This window comes from Rhinatrema bivittatum, chromosome 7 (genome assembly GCF_901001135.1).
Source record: "Rhinatrema bivittatum chromosome 7, aRhiBiv1.1, whole genome shotgun sequence".
NCBI classification, from domain to species: Eukaryota; Metazoa; Chordata; class Amphibia; order Gymnophiona; family Rhinatrematidae; genus Rhinatrema; species Rhinatrema bivittatum.
Genome location: NC_042621.1, coordinates 273357250 through 273372910, shown reverse-complemented (window position 1 = coordinate 273372910; position 15661 = coordinate 273357250). Strand labels below are relative to the sequence as shown.

The window sequence follows — 15661 nt, the reverse complement described above, 5'->3', positions numbered from 1 at the left end:
GATGGGTGATGTTTCTTTTTTTCCTTTGTTACACTGCATACAGAGACTGGCTTGTTACAGTTTCCAATTCAGTTTTTTCTGCATGCTTCTAGTTATGCGTTTTGGTCTCTTTATTCTTTGTTAGGTGAGGGTCAGCACATGTGACTCAGGTGAGGTTTTCTGCTGGTCTGTAGTTTGTGTAGGGCTCTATAGCAGCCTGACTTAGTCCGTTTCCCTAATAGGAGGTGTATTGGTGTCTTAAGGCCTGGTGTAATATTTCAGTGTTGCCTTTTCTTAGGTAAGGTGGTTACTGTTTAAGTGCTGGAAATTGGTGCTGTTTTGGTGTGGGATGTTTACTATTTATGCAATTTCTGTTCAGACAGAATACATATCTTTTCCTTGTCATTTTAAATAGAAACAATTACCAGACCTTTACTTTTTATTTCCGCCGTGAATTGTAATGAGCAGTGTGTCACACATGTCAGCGTGGCCTGTCCGGTGTGTCACCATGGGAAAAAGGTTGAGAACCACTAGTTTAGAAGATGCAGATTCTTCTCTCCTCCAAGCTGTTTCTAACCTGAAGCAATCTACCTAGCTTACCAAAGGACAGGACAAAAACAATGCCTATATGAAATCACAGTTCAAATATCTCCCACCCTCCACCCAACCCAAAACTCATTTCTACACTATAGCCAATTAAGAGGTGAGACTTTTTGTAGAGACTCTAGTTTTAAAAACCTATAGCGTCACCCATAAAACAAGAACTTGGATGAACATGTGAACTTGACAGGCATTTGCATTAATCACTTTGGGCATTTATGCAGGCTTGAATGCCCATTTTCCTTAACATGCTCACAGCCACCACTCTTGGGCCGCTGATGCAATATTAAAATGAGCTGCTGCATTAAAGGACGCGCTAGGGAAAAATTGTACGTCTCTAGTACTCAAATATCGCATACCCACGAGATGTGGCTCTGTATCCACAATTGCATTGGCCGCCACCCCCCCTGAGATTTTATGGGTGCACTGTGTGGACTCCTTCCATGGTTGGGAGGTCAGTAGGTTATTCCAGCAGGGGGACTCGTTTTTATTTTAGTATGTGTGTTTTATTATGTTAAACTGTTCTGGATATTTGAAAGGATGGGTAAAAAAATATCAAAATAAATGCATAAACAAATTAGATCATTCAACTCAGCTCTCTCCAACACCTTAGCCCAGCTGCAGCTGTTATACCAAAATCAGAGCTAGGATACAAAGGACCAAATTGTTTCAGATCCCACCAGAAAAGCTTCTGTCAGCCTCTGCTGTTCCTGGTGAGGAACCTATTTTTTTGATGCGATACCTTGTAAGTCAGCTGTTGCCATGAGCTCTTGCCTCACTGACTTGATGCCAGCTCTGGGTTAAGCTCGCCATGGTAGGAAGTGTGCGTTGGCCACCAGGGGATTTTCGGTATCAGTGGGTAATAGTTAATAGCACTCATCAGGTGTAAATTCCATCTAGTTGAGGCTACCAGCTAAGCAGTTCAGGCATGCGTTTTCGATATGCTAATCCCTTTATTGCATGGAGTTCTACTCTAGCGTATCCAGAACACCCATAAACCTGTGCGCTAGCCTGTCTAAAGAAAAAATGAATTCTTGTTTGCAAATGGATGGGGAAGTAAGATTTTTAAATTGGCTTCCATATATGCTTAACTGATTGCTGTAGCAGCAAACTGAAATGAGCATGTTTCTTTATTTTTAATGTAAACTAACCATGATGTGGAATTTTAAATTCTTTGTGCTGAAGAACAGTGCTGAAGGCCCTAAAGCACCCTGTATAACTTTCATGGCTCAGATTAAGTGTTGCTGCATTGAATTTGAATGGTAAATGAGGAATCGTATCCTCATTGTGAAACATCTTTGGGGCTGTGAGCTTTTATTTAAGATTACTTTATGTATTACTAGAGTTAAGGATTTTTACATAGTAAATGAGGGCACAGAGAGACCAAAATGGCCTATTAAAAACCATGCTGGGCGAACTTAAGGCTGTACAGGCTACTTTTTTTAAGCTTTGTAACTGTCTCTCCATTCTACTGATTCACTCATGCTTCCTTCTTCGTAAAATATATTTAAATTCAACTCATTAAGTTTGTTTAGGAAGTGTTCTGAAAATTTTGTGGTTTTGTTTCATCAATAGGGGAAGCTACATGATTATTGGGAGCCAGTGCTTGATCAGCAGATACAGACGGGTGAAAAGATGGAGCTGAAGGAGTTTGAATTGGATCCCTTTTCTGAGAAAAATCAGTTGGAACATGAAGTTTCATAAAAGGGCAAAATGCTTAAGGAAGCAGGGAACAACAATAAGCAGAAACCACTAGGGTAGATCCCTAGCCAGTCAGGTTTTCTGGATATCCACCATCAATATGTATGATTAAAACTTGCAGGCACTTCATGGCTTACAAATTCTCTCATGCATATCCATTGTGGATGTCCTGGAAACCTGACTGGCTGCAGATCCTCCACAACAGATATGAGAAACACTGCCCTTGGTTGTACAGCCCAGTGTCTGTTAGTGATCTGCATTGCAATGCTTTAGCTTTCTTTTAAAGCCTGGTTTATATTCAAGAGCAGTATGATTCCCTAAGTTTAGATGCTTTTGTTCTGTTCCCATATTGGAGCTAGATTCATGTGAATGGATTGCTAAACTTTTTTTTTTTTTTAAAATAGCCTTCCCTCCAGTCTGTAAAATGAGTAACTGGCATTTCTAAACATTGAACGGTGACAAGTAAACCTACACTAATTTCAGCTCTAACATGCATCTAAAACTAAATGATGTAGCCAAGATATGCTTCACACAATTTTGCTGTGTTCTATGTAGCCATGGATTTGTGCTAATTCATTCATATTTTAGAGAGCCATTTTTTAATGCAGGGGATCTGCTGCTGTAAAAATTGGTCTATTTAGATATCTGATGGTATCATTCATGAACCTAAAAAAAAACAACTCTTACAACTTAAGTAGGCTTAATCTAGTTTCAGAGATGACCATTAGTTAGATTTCCATGGCCTCTGTTCTTAAGCAGTACTCATAGCCTATGAATATGGAATTGGGAAGAGTATATTAAGCAAGAGTGGATAACTGGAGCAATATCAAATCCAATCAAAGGTTTCAAATGGGTGTTGCTTTATACAGAGTCTCTGGATAATTTGGTTGTTTCAGAAACACTGGTTATAGCAGCCTAGAAGTAGAAAAAGGCAGATGGCAGCCCTCTAAGTTGCATGTAGGAAGTTAGAGCTGACACACCTTTATGGCACATCTGTGTCTGAGGCTATGACCAATGCATCAATTTATAAAATATGGAACTACAGTGCTAGGAAAATACAGAGCACATGGCCATGTTTTCACAGAGGGAGTCAGGTGGCAGTCTTTTTTTTATAATTTAAGTGAACTTTAATCCATAAACTAGGCTGTAGTCTAATTGCACTGAAAATTTTAGATTGGGGGGGGGGGTTCAAAAGATATTGAAAACCATGGTTTGGTTGTCTGTTTTCTTTTGCCCAGTTACTCTTGTACAGTTCAGTTGAAATAGCAAACATTCTTCGTAGGTAATCTCTAGTAAAAGCTAATGAATGCAGGTGTTTGTTTACCTGGTTTGCTTTTGAATTACTGCACATGGAGGGGTGCAGTTCTCTGTAAACTACCTTCAACTTGCCTTCAGCTAGCACTTAGGTTGGGGGTGTATTCAGACTTGTTCTGTACATGCATGTTTAATAGAGCAAAAGGTATAATCTGCAATTGCAGTAGGACAAGATGATGTGCAAGAGGGACATGATCCTTACTGTTTTTAAAATGTAATATTTCCAAATGGGTTCCCTCAAAGCAGATTGTGAGGTAACACTAGCTTTGTTCCTCACAACATGTTTGAATCTGTTGTACAGGTTGATCACTGAGTGCATTTCTCTATGTAAAATTCCAGTTTAATACAAAAATGTATATAGTCTATTTTGAGTAATGTTAAAGCTTATTTTCTTACTATATGCAGCTGATATGTTTTTGTACATTTGTAACTTAAATTTGTACTGCAGGTTTTATAAAGTTTTTTGTAGAATTAAACTTGGGTAAAACCCACTTTTTAAATTTTTTTTTTTATACAGAGTTTCCAGTTATCCTTTACCTCACTAAACTGATTCTCTTGTTGGTTGGGGGGATGGAATAGCTACCAGTCTGGTTTTGGGGGGGCAGGCCTCGAATGTGTGGTTGCAGTTGTAAAGCTTTCCTAAAACTCCCTGCTGCTGGAGTTACAGGACAGTGCATCCCCTGTCCACTTGTACTTTATAATTTAACATGCGTACTATTGCACTTTTACTACAGCTAGTAAAGACTGTCAGGCCATCTCTGCTATAGTAACAGGTTATATATTTGCAGCAGGGCTTTTATTTTAATAAAAAGTTTACTAATGGGCTACTTAGTAACTTGTAGATCATAGCTTAGTTTTATGCCAGCACTAATTAAGGATAGCTGTCTACAACAGTTACTACTAGAGCAGGTTCCACTTCACAAAACAGAATACAGTTTAGAAGAAAAACTATTGAAACTTTGCAGGGAAGAATCTGGTGCTTTTTTTTTTTTAGCAGTGGGATAAACCAGTTCAGACTGCAGCATTAATCCATGTGACTCTAGTGGTAACTTTCTATTGAATATATATCTCTTCATTTATCACTAATGTTAATATTTGGGCAATATCAAAACTTAAATCCAGCAATGAACACTAGAATGTTGCCACTTGTATGTGCCTATAGCAATCCTTATATTGGCAACAGTATACAATTACTGCATTCTTTTAAGCTAATTAGAAAAGGTAGTCTGAGATATAGGTGCTGGAGCTGGACTGGTAAAATGTAGTCTTTAGCATGGCTGATTAGCGTGAGGGCGATATGAAAGAAGAAAATCAAAGTAGGAACTGGTCAAACGGCATGAACTCTGAGGCTTGTGGGGATTTTATTTGTGGAAGGCTGACCACTATAGAAAAGTCCACAAGTGGACGAGCCCATTGCACTTTATGCTAGCAGATGAAAATGCTCAAGTAACAAGTTTTGTTCTACCATTTGGCCGTATGATGAGCTGAATGCTGGAACTGTTGTACTTGTTTGCACTGTGTGAAATGAATAAGTTCAGAAACCGGTTTAGTTTAAGACTAACTGTTCTCAAAGTATATCTTATGCTATGCAGTTAATGTAATGTCTTCTACTGTTTGTTACCAGCCTATCCATAATATTTTGTGACCTTCGTTTTGCTTGTGGTAGAGCTGCTAATGTGGATCAAAGTGTTTATCCTTTTGAAAGGGAAAAAAATATTCTGTGTGCCAGAGCTAAGGATCTAATTGGGGTTTTTTTTGTCAATGGTTGTTTAGCACATGTAAATATTTAACCTATTAAAGTTTTTTCCCTACCTTGTTTTGTTAACTATACAACCACTCTGAGGTTTCAAGTTTGTCCTTGCTTTTCTTCATTCCTTTGTGTAAATTTGGTACTTGAGATTGTCTTGCAAATTAGATGGAAAACCAAATCACCTTATCAGAAGCACAGATAGTTATTTGGCAGACAGTTCGTGTTCAAAGTGTGTGCATTAACTTCATAGAAGCAACAATTCAAATAACTGGTATTCAGTCCCCCGACATGGGTTGTGTTTCATAAACTGGGTCAGGAAGGACCCAAATCTGCAAACAGGAAAACAAAGCATAAAGATGTCCATAACATGTCAGACATTAGAACTAAAGGATGAACATATTCAAAGAAAAAAAAACACACCTTCACCTCACAGAACAGCAGAACAAGTCTTACATGAACAGGAGAGAGTTTAGCTCACTGCAGTACTGCATTAGAGAGGCTATACAAAAGTGCCAAGATTACCAACAAAAAAAAGTCAGTATAATGAAATGCAAATACATGAGAGAAAAAAAAAGACAAGCAGCAAAAGTCTAACAGAAATAAGCAGGCAATTACTAAAGCTTGTATGGTTCCATAAACAAAGCAGAAAAGCCAGCAACAAGATAGCCTATAACATATGCTTATGTTCAGAGCACTTCTATACCTGTTAGTGGAAACAAATGCAGACCATGCCATTAAAACATTCTAGCCTTGGAGGGGATACAGTGTGTCCCCCTTTGTTCATACTGCAATGGCTATTTAGGGAAGTCACCACTGTGGTCAATAGGGAAAACAGTGAAATAGATTGTGTAACATGAGTAGCATGCACAAATATGCCCTCACCTTAAAGAATAGTGTGAATCTTCCATGAACAGCATTAGGAAGTAGCTGACAGCAGTACTGTTAAATAAGCTATACCCAATGTGCCAAATTCAGTCACATCATATACGAATGACAGGGAATTGAGCAGTGAGAATGTGATTCAAGCAGTAATAGGCAAGCAATTAATACAACTTGTAAGATGCACTAAACCACAATAGCGACACCATGGTAAGGACAATGGCAAACATCCTAGCAAAAAATTGAAAACATGTAAAAAAAAAATGTAAAATTAAGCAATACTAAATGCTAAATACTAAAAATAAAGTTTGCAAAAAAATATTCAAATTCAAAAAAGACCACTTGTGGCATTTAATCCATGAGGGTTTACAGTAAATATCCACCTTTGTTCCTGTTTCAGTAGGTATAAAAAAAAAACAAACCACCACAGACATGGGGGAAAGAGACCATGATGATAAACGAAGATCCAGGAGTATGTTGTGTATTCACCCAATTTGAAACCAAAGGGGCATTTTCTTATGCTAATTGAATACAGAACTATGCTTATATGTGGGTATGAATCATCTGGGACATCTTCAACAGTAGGGCAGGGGCAGCAGATTTTCAGTATTTTTTTTTTACTTTTTTCTTGATCCTTTAGCTTGATTCTTTTTCTTGCTAGCACATTTGCATTGCCAGAACACCTTCATGCTGGCATTCTGGGGTCCTTACCATGGTGCTGCCATCTGTTACTATCATGATTTATTGCATATTACAAGTTGTATTAATTGCTTGCCTGTTACTGCTTGAATCACATTCTTGCTGCTCAAAATTCCCTGTCATTCATGTCATGTGACCTTGAATTTGGGACATGTATAGCTTATTTAAACAGTACTGCTCAGCCCATTCCTAATGCTGTTCATGGAAGATTTGCTCTACTCTTTACGGTGAGGGTGTCTGTGTCCCTTCCTTTGAGTAGCATGCAGAGTATATCTGTTTAGTCTGTTTCCCTAATGCCTGCAGTGGTGATTTTCCTAAATACCTACTTACGGGCCGATACAGTAAGGAGTGGTAGGAAGAGCTGCGTTAGGGCCGGGCACACCCGCGGTTGCCGCACGCACAGTGCAGCTCACCTACCGCTCGATACTGTATGTAAATAGCTTGCAAATGCAAACTGCGTCTAAGAAGCGTCCATGAAGAGTTAGGCCTGCGCAACCCATTTTACTGTAGAGCGCGCTATACAGTATCCTGGGTGCGCTGGCCTAACGCTTCACGGACACGCTGGTATCTGTCATTTCAAATGACATTTGAAATGACAGGTACCAGGAAGTGGACCTTGCTCCTACGCTCAGGATTGCCAGTCCTCTCTCCCCTCCTCCCCAAGCTTTTCGTGCCTTGCTTGGGGAGGAGGGGAGAGAGGACTGGCAGTGAAAAGCAACAAAGCGACTTACTTTTTTTGCAGCCCCCCTCTGGAGAAGGACATCGGCAACGACGGACGCAGCTCCCCTGCTTCCAGCTGCCTGCACGGGCGAAAGCGGCCCCTGTGCGTGCGATTGGGCAGTTCAAGGCATGACACGTCTTGAGCGGCTCAATTGGACGCACAGGGGCTGCTTTCACCGGTGCGGCAGCTGGAGGCAGGGGAGCTGCGTCAGTCGTAGCAGATGTCAGTCTCCGGAGGGGGGCTGCAAAAAAAGTAAGTCGCTTTGTTGCTTTTCACTGCCAGTCCTCTCTCCCCTCCTCCCGAAAAGCAAGGCTGCTTTTCGCGCCTTGCTTGGGGAGGAGGGGCGAGAGGAATGGCAATCCTGAGCGTAGGATTGCCATTCCTCTCTTGCAACTTTTTTTTCGCTTTTCCCCCGCTTTCATTGCTTCGGGAGGAGGGGAGAGGACTGGGGCTGCCCCGGAGACCAGCACCCATGGATGCGGCCAGGGCAGGTGAGCGGGGGCTGGGGGAAAGTTTGCTGCCTACCCTTACCCCTGCCTCTAACGCAGGGGTAACGGTAGGCGGTAAGTTAGCAGATTAAACGTGCAGCAAAAAGGCAGGGTAAAAAAGCGATAGTCGGGGCGTGCGTTACTGTATGGGAGGGAATAGCTAATTCGATAGTTTACATGCAATATACATGCCGCGGGCAGAAGGGGTTACCCGGTGATTTAAGGACGCGGTAAGAGTAGGTTAAAGGGAATTGTGTATTGCAGGAAGGGCTAATGCGGCCGAAAAGTGGGTAGAAAGTGGGTTAGGGGCAGGGTAACCGGACGCACTTTACTGTATTGACCTGTTAGTATGAACAAAGGGGGACACTCTATACCCTGAAAGGATAGAATGTTTTGAATGGGCTGCATTTTTGTTTCCACTAACATGCTTATGTTCAGAGCACTGTTATGGGTTCTTACCTTGTTGCTGCTGGATTTTCCACTTGGTTTATGGTACCATACAAGCTGTAGCAATTGCCTGCTTATTTTTTAGATGTTTGGTGCCTGTTTTTCATGTACTTGCATTTCATCATACTGACATTCTGAATCTGGTACACTGATAGATGCATTGGTGTGAGCTAGACTTTATCTTCATGTAAGACTTGTTCTGCTGTTGTGAGGGTGTTTCTTTGAATATGTTCCTTCTTTTAGTCTGTCTCTATTACCCTGTTATATCCATATTTGATTTGTTTTCCAGTTTGCAGCTTTGTGTTCTCCTGATGCAGTTTACAAAACATGGTCCGTGTCAGGGGACTTGAACACCAGTTTGAATTGCTTCAGTGAAGTCAAAGTACACACTTTGAACAGCTTAAAGACTGACTTGAACTTGTCTGCCTAAATCATCTGATTTTGAACTTTATTCTGTGACCTCTTTTTTAAAATTGCTTTTAAAGAGGACTAAGTGCAAATCTTCAGAAAAAGATGCCTAGAACTAATCTTTGAAAACTAGACATTTTAATCATAGTTCACTATCTCTTGTGATCTCCCATGAAAGGGTGCAACTTTAATGTACTCTTTGTAATAGTCTCAATTAAGCAACTACCTTTTTGGAATGCAAAGGGCCAATGGTGTTTAGATTTTTATAAATTGCACTTCTGTTTTAGAAGGGTAAGTTAACTTAAAGTAGTCAAAGCTATTTACCTAAGTAGCCAGATAAAACCCAGTATTTTTGTATTTTTCTAAATTAGCAGGGTGCCACTCAAAACTTGGTTGAGTAAAGAGCTGGTGCTATTCCTAGGGCAAGGTCTATCTAGGCAGTGCTGATATTTGGCACCTCCCACTTAGCCAGGTCAGTGGGGTGAGACAGAACTGGCTCTTGTTTTTCTCAGATAACTGATCTGGGTATGTAGGTAAGTTCTGCTGAATATTCATGTAACCTTACCTGCATAGCTTTCCCATTAGCTCAGTTTTCCAGGATTGCTCATTCCACTAATGAGGATCCCTCTGGTACCCCTGAATTATCAACCACCCGTTAACATATATGCTACTTTTGTCACCTGTTGGCTGGCCTGGATATCATGCATTACTTATATGCAGATATACAATTTTTGGTTCCCATCAAGCAATCACTTGAGAAATCTATGAAACTAGTAGAAGTGTACATCTCTGCAATAAACATTGGTTCAAACTCTCAATCTTGGAGATATTTATTAAACAGGAAACTAAAACCTACTAACCTTGCCTTACACATAGGCCATGTAAAAATTGAATTGTCTTCATCTGCCAGAGATCTTGGAATAATAAGACAGACTTAAATATGAAGAGACATTAGTACAAAAATGAGGATAATAAACTCCAAACTTTGAAACTTTTAAAGCCTTTTACAGCAGGAGCACTTTTGTACAATAGTAGAGATGCTATTCTCTAACTTAATTATGGTAATGCATTGTTACTCTACCTACCAACAAGTACTCAGTTGCACTTCTACAAAATGCAATTGCTAGATTACTAACTGGAGCAGGAAAAATTTGCCCATATAACACCAATATTAAGTTCTCTCCACTGGCTTCCTGTTAAATCTAGGATTGAATTTAAAGTCCTTTGCCTGTTGCATAAGTACTCAAGAGTGCTGAATGCAATAATTCATCTGTACACATATCAAAAAATGAGATCATCCAATAAAGGTCTCCTTGTGGTACCCTCTCTACATCGAGCACAGTGAGGTTAGAGAGCCAGATCGATGATAGGTCTGAAATTGTGGAATTCAATCCCCTCAGAATTAAGAATGCAGACATTATTGCTTTTAGAAAACAAACGTGGTTGAGAAGGTTTTCAGAGGATAGACAAATGATTTAATGTTTGTGGCTTGAATACATGATGAAGGCACTTATTTTTGTAAACACTAATATTTTTTTTATATTTAATTTATTTCATTTTGACTAAAGTTACCCTGTTAATTTAAAAATTAAAAATAAAGTATAGTAAAACTATTTTGTAAATAGTCATGATTGAAAAATCAGAATGATGGTCTAAGTTTTTAAATAAAATAGTTTACTGGCTTCAATATGGATCTCTGTTCATACTAACTGTACTTATGCTTGTCTAAATCTAACATGGACAAAAAGTTGTTTGAGTTCAGCAGCAGAATAAAGCTGCTACTAAAAGGCGAGTTCATTAAAAAAAAAAAAACCACCACCACCACGACAACCACATGGAAATTCAATTACAGCCTGTGCTACTACTGCCTACATTCAGCAGTGAGAATGTGACTGCTCTGCAGGTGCATGTGTCTCTTGTTGCCGTGGCACACAGTTTCAGATTTACATGTAGACCTTGTTTCCAGTGTGTCAAGCACTGGCTACAACTAAAAACTAGTCTTACAAAATAGCTTAGCTACACTGATGTGCCCCCCCCCCCCCCCTCCAAAGAGGAAAGAGCTCTTCCGCAGCTATTGTCATGGTACCCCAACATTTTCCATGGACCACGGGGGAGAGGGTATTTGTTAACCCAGGCCTGCAAAAGAAAAAGATACTGGTCATTTATAATCTGCAAAAGGCTCAAGTGAGTACACAAAGTATAGAATAGCAAGAGAAAATAAGCATAATTACAGTAAGTCAGAGGAATAAGGTAGCAAGTCAAGGCATGTAAATGGTTTCTTTTAAAGACCTGCAAATCAGATTTTCATATAAGCAATTCAAGGAAGTATCCAAAGTTTGTGAAAGCACAAAAATAAGATGCACACAAGCACATTAGCACACTAGTAGAAAATCTTTAGCAGGGATAACTAAAATGCTTAAGGGGAATGTAAATGACAAAAAAAAAAAAGGTAAGAATCCATCTTAAGTTTTAACATCCAAAACTAAAAAGTTGAATTCTCACGTAGGGAGCCAGTATAATTTCATTAAAACAAGTCTAATATGGTCATAAGATTTAGTACTAACAGGATGCAACATTTTGTACTAACAGCAGTCTTTCTGAATCTTACTGGAATAAAAGGTGTTGATTGAGCCTAACAGCTTTTGTTGTTGGATGCAAAGTTTTCTATATAATTACAATAGCTAATGAAGATAAAATGCATTTTCCTAGCGTGTAGCAGATGGAATCAGGACCAATGGGGGTATAGTGTGCTCCTGCTAGCAGTTGGAGACTGATCAGATTTCAATCTGACGTCAGCCCTAGTACATATACCCCTGCAGGATGCCATGCTCTTCAGTATTTTCAGTCTCCATAGCAGTTTGGGACTCTATACATGATTGCACAGCGTTAGTATTCTAACCAAAGAAATCTAACACGAAGAGAACTTACCTCTACAGACTAGCCCCGCTTTCCGGGTCCCTCCCCCAGTCTAGATTCCTGAGGTGATTTCCGCAATCCCTCAGAGGTAGGCCTCTGTCCAGCAGCTGGCCCCTGGCGTGGACTTGGCCCCCGGCATCGGGTGCAAACTGGAGCGTGGCGGTGAAGGTACTTTTCCCTCTCCCCTCGCATTAGAACTGCGCAGCATGAGGCGGCCACGGCCTTGTGTATACAGTGCGAGGAGGCCCTGGGTGATCCAGCTCAAGGTCCTCCCCAGCCGGTACTGGGATCCGGATCCACCGACAGTACACAGGACCTTGCTACCCCCAGTGGGAGCCTCCTCTAAACTGGTGTCCCCGGGGATGCAGCTCCTCAATTTAGGCCTAGCATCTTTCTCCTGGGTAGAGTTCTTAAAAGGTCTACATACCTTTGTCCACATGCAACCGGCACCCCCGATGCCACAGCCTCCCCCAGAGGACCCTAACATTACGGGATCCTCTAAACCCAGAGAAGTGCCTCGCCCGCCCTAAAGCCCCAGCACTGGGGACACGGACACCTGTGACGAGGATCAAGACTCCCTGGAAGAAGGAAATCCCTCCAAGAATGGAACCCTACTGAACCATGAGGTGGTTCTTCGCCAAAGTCTAGCTTTCAGACCTTGTGAGGCACAGCTTGAAAGAGCTTGCTATCCCAGGCACAAGTGCCACAGGGGAACGGAAGATTAACCCCCTCCGAGGGACTAAGTCAGGCCTCCCGCCCTTTTCCTTTGCTACAAGCAGTCAAACAGCTGATTGACCTGGAATGGGAGTCTCCGGAGACCACGTTCAAAGGGGAGTAGACCCTGGCAGCCATGTACCCCCTGGACCCTGCTGCCAAAGATCTCCTGCCATTCCCCAAAGTGGATGCCATGGTCTGCGCGGTCACTAAGCGCACTACCATACTAGTCGAGGGAGGAGCTGCACTCCAAGGATGCCCAGAACAGATGTCTGGAATCCATCCTCAGTTATTCAATCTTTCAGTTATAACACTACAGATTGCTGCCTGCGTGCAGTGGTGACACATGCCTGTTTAACACCAGGAACACCACCACGCCAGTCTAAGCACTAGAACCAGCAGTATCATTCCTTATGGTTGCAATCTCAGACCTGGTACGCACAGCAGCCAGAGATGTTTCGTCCATCGTGGCAGCCAGAAGACAGGCTCGGAAGCTGGTCGGCCGACGTGACGTCCAAGATGACTCTTGAGAATGCCCTTTAAGGGAACCCTTCTGTTCGGAAGCGAACTGGAGAAGTTAGACAGATGGGGCAAATCCCCACTACTGCGGCTACTGGAGGACAAGAACAAGAGAAGCCAGTGCCCCAACATCTAAGGACGGGATCACAGCGCTTCAAACTGTACAAAAGTACATATCAAACTTCTCGCCCTGCAGGCAGGGGCCAGTCCTTTCGGAACAAGCAAAAGGGGAGCAGGCTCTGGACCAGGCCCCAGCTGCACCCCACAATGAAAATCAGCAGGCCCATCCACAGGAAGAAGCCATAGGGGGCAGGCTTGCCCTATTCTACCAAAGATGGGTCTAGATAGCTTCGGACAAGTGGGTCCTAACCATCATTCGAGAGAGATATTATCTGGACTTCCACAACATTCCTCGGGACAAATTTGTGAAGTCTCCCTGCCACGACCTCTCCAAGAGGATGGCAGTGGAAACCAAGCTGCCCAAATTGCTTGCCTTAAAGGCCATAATGCCGGTACCCACGCAACAACAAAATACTGGGCACTATTCCATCTATTTTATCTTTCCCAAGAAAGAGGGTACGTTCCGACCCATCCTGGACCTCAAGTCCATCAACAGTCACCTGAAGTCCCTCGCTTCTGCATGGGGAAACCCTACGCTCAGTCATAAGAGCGATGCAGCCGAGAGAATTCCTCACATCCCTGGATCTGTCAGAAGCCTACCTGCACATCCCGGTCCACCACGAGCATCAGTGTTTTCTATGCTTCGCAATCCTGGACCACCACTACCAGTTCTGGGTACTACCCTTCAGACTAGCCAGAGCACCCTGAAGGTTCACCAAAATCATGGTTGTAGTGGCGGTGACACTGAAGAAAGAAGGAATCCTCGTACACCCATATCTGGACGATTGGCTGATCAGGGCAAAATCCCCAGAGGGAAGTCAGGTAACCACCAGAGTCAAAACTCTACTGGAGAACCTCAGGTGGGTGGTCGTCACAAGAGCTGTCTGCAGCGCTCCCAATCTCTGGAATACCTGGGAGTCCGGTTTGACACCAGAAAAGACAAGGTCATTCTGACTCCTACAACTAGAACAAAACTGATGAACCAATTGCGAAACCTGTTAAGCAGTCTTTGCCCCAAGGTGTGGGACTACCTCCAAGTCCTCTCTCATGTCATCCACACTAGAAGTGGTCCCATGGGCAAGAGCTCACCTGAGACGCCTACAGCGTTCCCTACTGTCACGATGGAATCTAATGTCCCAGAATTACTCATTATCCCAGGACAAGCAGGATGCTAGTCCTCACATATGGGTGATGTCACTGACTGAGCCCTATTGCGGGAAAAACTTCTGTCAAAGTTTCTAGAAACTTTTGACTGGCTGCCTGAGGTTACTGAGCATGCCCGGCATGCCATGATATTCCCTGCCACAGAGGTCTCACTTCGGTCTTTTTTTCCACGCTGCACTCAGCATTGCAGAGACAGGAGCCCTGTGAGAATCTCACTAATTCTGACTGGAAGTCATTTTTTCTCAAAATTCCCCATTGGGGTCTCACTAAATCTCATTCTTCACTGGACGGTGACAAAAAATAATTTGGAAAAATTTCTTCTCAGGATTTTTCTCACCTCAGACTGCTGTCTCACAGACATGGCTTCAGGTTTTAAAAAGTGTCTAGTTTGCAACCGAACCATGTCTATAACAGATCCTCACATAGTGTGTAATCTGTTTGGGAGAGAAACATGAAATTACTTCATGTGAGAAGTGTCAGGAAATGACCCCGAAGGGCAGAAAACTGAGACAGGAGAAAATGTTTCAGCTTTTTCATCTTAAATCACTGCCTTCACAGTCTACCTTGACAAAGTCATCACCAAGGGGGGGGGGGGGGGAGGGGTCACTAAGAAAATGCTCTTAAAAAAACGGAGAATAGAAGAATCGGGCGATGCTCCATCACCAGTACCATCGACCAGGTCAGTGTTGGAATAGAGGCCTAAGCATAAGCACAGACTGCATCGATCCTCTGTGTAGTCGTCGCTCCCTCCCCCAGAGGAACAGACTACAAAGCAGCACAAGCAGTCTGATCCCCTCGCTGACTTCTGCATCATCTGTTCCGGTGCCTCCTCAAATCAGTATCACCGGACATAGATTGCCCAAGTTTTACCATCAGCACCAGACTAAGTCTAATCAAATGGATGGTCACCAAAGCCTTTCAGGCACAGATACCGGCGTCATCGCCGATGCCAACTCTTCAGTCTGCCGGTGGAAGCACAGATGCTGGCCATTACAGACGCCGGCCACCATGCTGACGCCGGAAACTCCGCCAGCACAGATGTCGATGGCTATAACGATTCCATAGATGCAATCATCGATGCCAAAGGCACAGATGTTTACAGAGATGCTACCTTCAATTTCTTCATCTCCAAGTTCCATCAACTAAAGTGGCCACAATTTATCGATGCCCTCTGTTCCAGACCAATTGTCGATGTTTTCATTTCTTCAAACAGACTTTGGCTGCCTCGTCTGCCCTACAACC

At 42.4% G+C, this 15661-nt stretch overlaps 1 protein-coding gene across 5 annotated transcripts in view; it reads left to right on the top strand.

The window, feature by feature from the left end:
* SLF2 (SMC5-SMC6 complex localization factor 2) overlaps positions 1–6698 on the top strand; it is a 226523-nt gene extending 219825 nt beyond the window's left edge. For all 5 annotated transcript variants that reach the window (XM_029610261.1, XM_029610260.1, XM_029610262.1 and 2 more), the window contains exon 20: positions 2155–6698. In XM_029610261.1, coding sequence (XP_029466121.1) covers positions 2155–2283 — 129 coding nt within the window. In that variant the 3' untranslated portion in view covers positions 2284–6698. The remainder of the gene's footprint in view (positions 1–2154) is intronic.
* The last annotated feature ends 8963 nt before the right edge of the window (positions 6699–15661 follow it).